The sequence below is a fragment of the Oncorhynchus clarkii genome, chromosome 16 (assembly GCF_045791955.1).
Source record: "Oncorhynchus clarkii lewisi isolate Uvic-CL-2024 chromosome 16, UVic_Ocla_1.0, whole genome shotgun sequence".
NCBI classification, from domain to species: domain Eukaryota; kingdom Metazoa; phylum Chordata; class Actinopteri; order Salmoniformes; family Salmonidae; genus Oncorhynchus; species Oncorhynchus clarkii.
The window spans coordinates 54,296,541-54,300,091 of NC_092162.1; the positions used below are offsets into that span (position 1 = coordinate 54,296,541).

Here is a 3,551-nt window from a genome sequence, read left to right on the forward strand (position 1 = left end):
GTGCAGTTCTTGACACAGTCAAAGCGGTGCGTGTGGCACCATTACCATAACCTGTTCAAAGGCACTTGCATTTTTTGTCTTGCACATCACCCTCTGAATGGAACACTCACACAATCCATATCTAAATTGTCTCAAGTCTTAAAAATCCCTCTTTAACCTCTCCTCCCCTTCATCTACACTGATTGAAGCGTTACACAGGTGATATCAATAAGAGATCAAAGCTTTCATCTGGATTCACCTGGTCAGTCTGTCGTTTAAATAGCAGATGTTCCTAATGTTTTGTACACTCAGTGTACAGTCTCACGGAGATGCATTTTTCAAAAGCTTTTAATGCGTAACAATATCACCATACCTATCATGAGTCACATCTTACACTACACTAGAATTGTTGCTGTATTGTCTTGTACAGCCATATGGTCACAGCAGGCTCTTTCTAATCTATACTTTATACATCAAAATATTGTGTGACCCTCCAAATAAACAAGACAATGTTTTTAAATTCAGCTCAGTAGGATTACAGCGACCCAGTAGGAGGCCTGGGAAACTGGATAAGAGGATAAGAATGTACCTTCTTGTGTTCAGGTTCTGGGTTTGTTGACTGTGCTATAGGTTGCAGAGGGATCTTCAGCTGCGTGTGCTGCAGGATGGGGGGCAACACCTAGGCGATTTAATTTCAATACAGCATACTGGACTTTGTCCTGTTTCTCAGGGTTAGGCAGTTGGACAGTGGAGTAAAGAGGTTCTTCATGGTTTCTGGAGTGAGAGAGGTGGACATTGGCATAGATCCTGACGTCCTCATCTGTGTCCGCATTCTGTGCTGCAGTTGGGGCTGTCCTCAGGATGGTTTCGTACAGGTGACTAGAGCCTCCCTGTCCATCCTCGTCTGTGTCCACTCTCTGTACTGCAGGAGGGGTCATGGCCATGCCTGAGATGTTGTCATACAGGTGACTAGAGCCTCCCTGTCCATCCTCTGCTGTGTCCCGTGTGTCAGTTGATTTGGGAGCCCTCTTTCTGAACCACAGAAAGCTAAATAGGAGAATGAGAACCAGAACAACCACTGTGATTCCTACAGCTATGTTAATACTCGTTTTTTCTCCTGATACTATGATCAATCTAACTGTGAAGTTCTTAGCTCCCATTTCATTCTGTGCCTCACAGTAATATTCTCCACTGTCCTCCGATCTGATGTTGATGATGCGATAGATCTGACCGGATTCTTTTGATGTGTTAAGGTTCCTCTTGTACCAGGTGTATTTCTGAACTGGTGGGTTGGCATCACTGTGGCAGGTCAGAATAACTGAACTGCCCTCCACTATTTCACCAGAGGGACCGATTGACACTGAGATGTTCTTTGGTTTGTATCTGACAGTTAGAGTCACTTCAGGAGAGTGGAGATTCTCATGCCCTTCTACAGCACAGGAGTAGTTGCCTGCATCCTCACTGCTGACTTGGCACAGGTGCAGGCTGTTGGAGTAGTTGTGGCTGTTTGGTATAGCCTGTGTGTTCTTATACCAAATGAAGGCTGTGTTGTCACCCAGTCTACAGTTGGCTGTACATGTCAGTTTGGCCATTTCCCTCTCAGAGACAGACATAGGGTTAATCTCCAACCGGACATATGTGACAGTCAGGTATACACCGGGTGAACTGACATATTTCCCTTCTGCAGTTACTAATCTGAATTTGTACTCAGCTGAGTCACTGTCTTTAAGGTCTTTGATTCTCAGGGTGCAATCGCTGTCCTCATTTCCATGGTACTCCAGACGATCCAAATAGTTTGGGTCCTTCTTCAGATCTGTAGGCTCCTTTGTAGACTTTCCTTGAGTAAACCAGAATGTGTCTTTGGGTATATGACCATGGGGATATGTGTAAGTGCAGGATATGTCCACTGATGACCCCTTCAAGGCACAGATACTCCTTTTGGCATAAATCACTCTCCAACAGTTCTGGCCCACGGCACACACTGCAGGAGAGCGGTGGTCCTCGTAACCTTTTACAGCACAGGAGTAACTGTCTTCATCAGAACTCAAGACACTGTAATTTTGTGACACATATTCATGTTGAGGCTTTCCATTTTTGTACCAGATGTAGTCAGGATTGGGGTTGTCACTCAGAGTACAGGTGGTGCTGCAATTCAGTATCACCCATGACCCCTTTGTCACATAGGTAGTCACCTTCAGGTCTGTCACGGAAATGAATACATCTCTCTGATATATCCAGCCGTGTATGTTGGTTTTAAATCCGAAGCAATACTCCGCTGTGTCATTCTCTCTCAGGTCTGTGATTTTCAGAGTGCAGTCATTGTGATTATTCCCAAGGTACTCAACACGACCTGCAAACGCTTGTTGTTCCATGATGTTATAAGTATACCCCACTGTGACGTTCCACCATTTATACCATTCTGTTTCTATGATCTCATGCCCACTGGGATATCTGTAAGTGCAAGAAACATCTACTGATAATCCCTTCAACGCACATATTCTTGTCCTGGTGAAAGTCACATCCCAGCCATACTGTCCCAGTACTCCTGAGAAACAAACACAGGAAAACTATCAAAATGAGCATGAAAATGTACCATATACACCAGAACAACCTTCAAACGCTTCTTGTCCTGATCATCTTTTATGACATTTTAGATGTTTCTCAAAAGTGAAACCCGAAAATTATACTTTTGAGAAGTACTTTAGAGAAAAGTGAAAGAGTATTGATAAAAATCTATACCTGCTACAGATAACAGGAAAACCCCAAACACACTTCCTGCTGCTCTCAGGGCCATTGCTGCATTTCCCTCCCTGAGGTATCAAAAACATTGAAATAGTTTAAAAAACACTCTTTATCTGTTCAATACCTAAATGGTGGTGTAAATAATATCTTATTGAACATATAAAAAGCACTGTAATACACAATATTGCTCTAAGCCTGTTTTTTTCTCACAGAAGCCAAATACATTGGGCGGCAACATACACATTTTACTGAATCATATAAATATTTTTTAAATGTTCTTGACATTTTAAGAAATGTTAAGAAATAAACTAAACTAAATGAATTAAACTACAGTCCAGATGTATGTCTTACAGTCAGATACCAAAACATACTAACAGAAACATTCTTTCACTTAAAGTTATCACATCAAATAGCATGACTGTGTCCAGAAGAATATGGTTAAAAGCGCATGACGAGATCATTGGGAGAAAAATATATTTTAAGATATATTCAATCATACTTACAGAGGTGGAGAGGTCTGGTGAATGTAGAGCTCTCTGGCAGTGCATGGAATGAAATGGAAGAGTAGGCGTGGGGTCTGTGGTTATATTAATTACCAAGAAAAAAAATAGACTAAACGATGATGCAAAACTGACTCAACTTTGATGCATTTCTTGTTTTCAAATCAAATCAAATGTTATTTGTCACATACACATGGTTAGCAGATGTTAATGTGAGTGTAGAGAAATGCTTGTGCTTCTAGTTCCGACAATGCAGTAATAACTAACGAGTAAACTAACCTAACAATTCCACAACTACTACCTTATACACACAAGTGTAAAAGGGATAAA

General features: G+C 41.6%; 1 protein-coding gene across 1 annotated transcript; it reads right to left on the reverse strand.

The window, feature by feature from the left end:
• Positions 1 to 228: 228 nt before the first annotated feature.
• Positions 229 to 2,773, reverse strand: LOC139367709 (B-cell receptor CD22-like). The gene is made up of 3 exons (XM_071106006.1): positions 2,719 to 2,773; positions 860 to 2,524; positions 229 to 799 (listed from the first exon to the last, which is right to left on the reverse strand). The coding sequence occupies exons 1-3, from the start codon at positions 2,771 to 2,773 to the stop codon at positions 579 to 581; spliced, it is 1,941 nt and encodes a 646-aa protein (XP_070962107.1). The 3' UTR covers positions 229 to 578.
• Positions 2,774 to 3,551: the final 778 nt, after the last annotated feature.

Excerpts from the sequence above, each read along its gene's own strand:
- LOC139367709 (XM_071106006.1), bottom strand. The coding sequence starts at position 2,773 with ATGGCCCTGAGAGCAGCAGGAAGTGTGTTTGGGGTTTTCCTGTTATCT. Across the intron at positions 2,525-2,718 it reads TTTCCTGTTATCTGTAGCAG|GAGTACTGGGACAGTATGGC; the intron begins GTATAGATTTTT and ends TTTGTTTCTCAG. Across the intron at positions 800-859 it reads GGATGGACAGGGAGGCTCTA|ATGAGGACGTCAGGATCTAT; the intron begins GTCACCTGTACG and ends ATGCGGACACAG.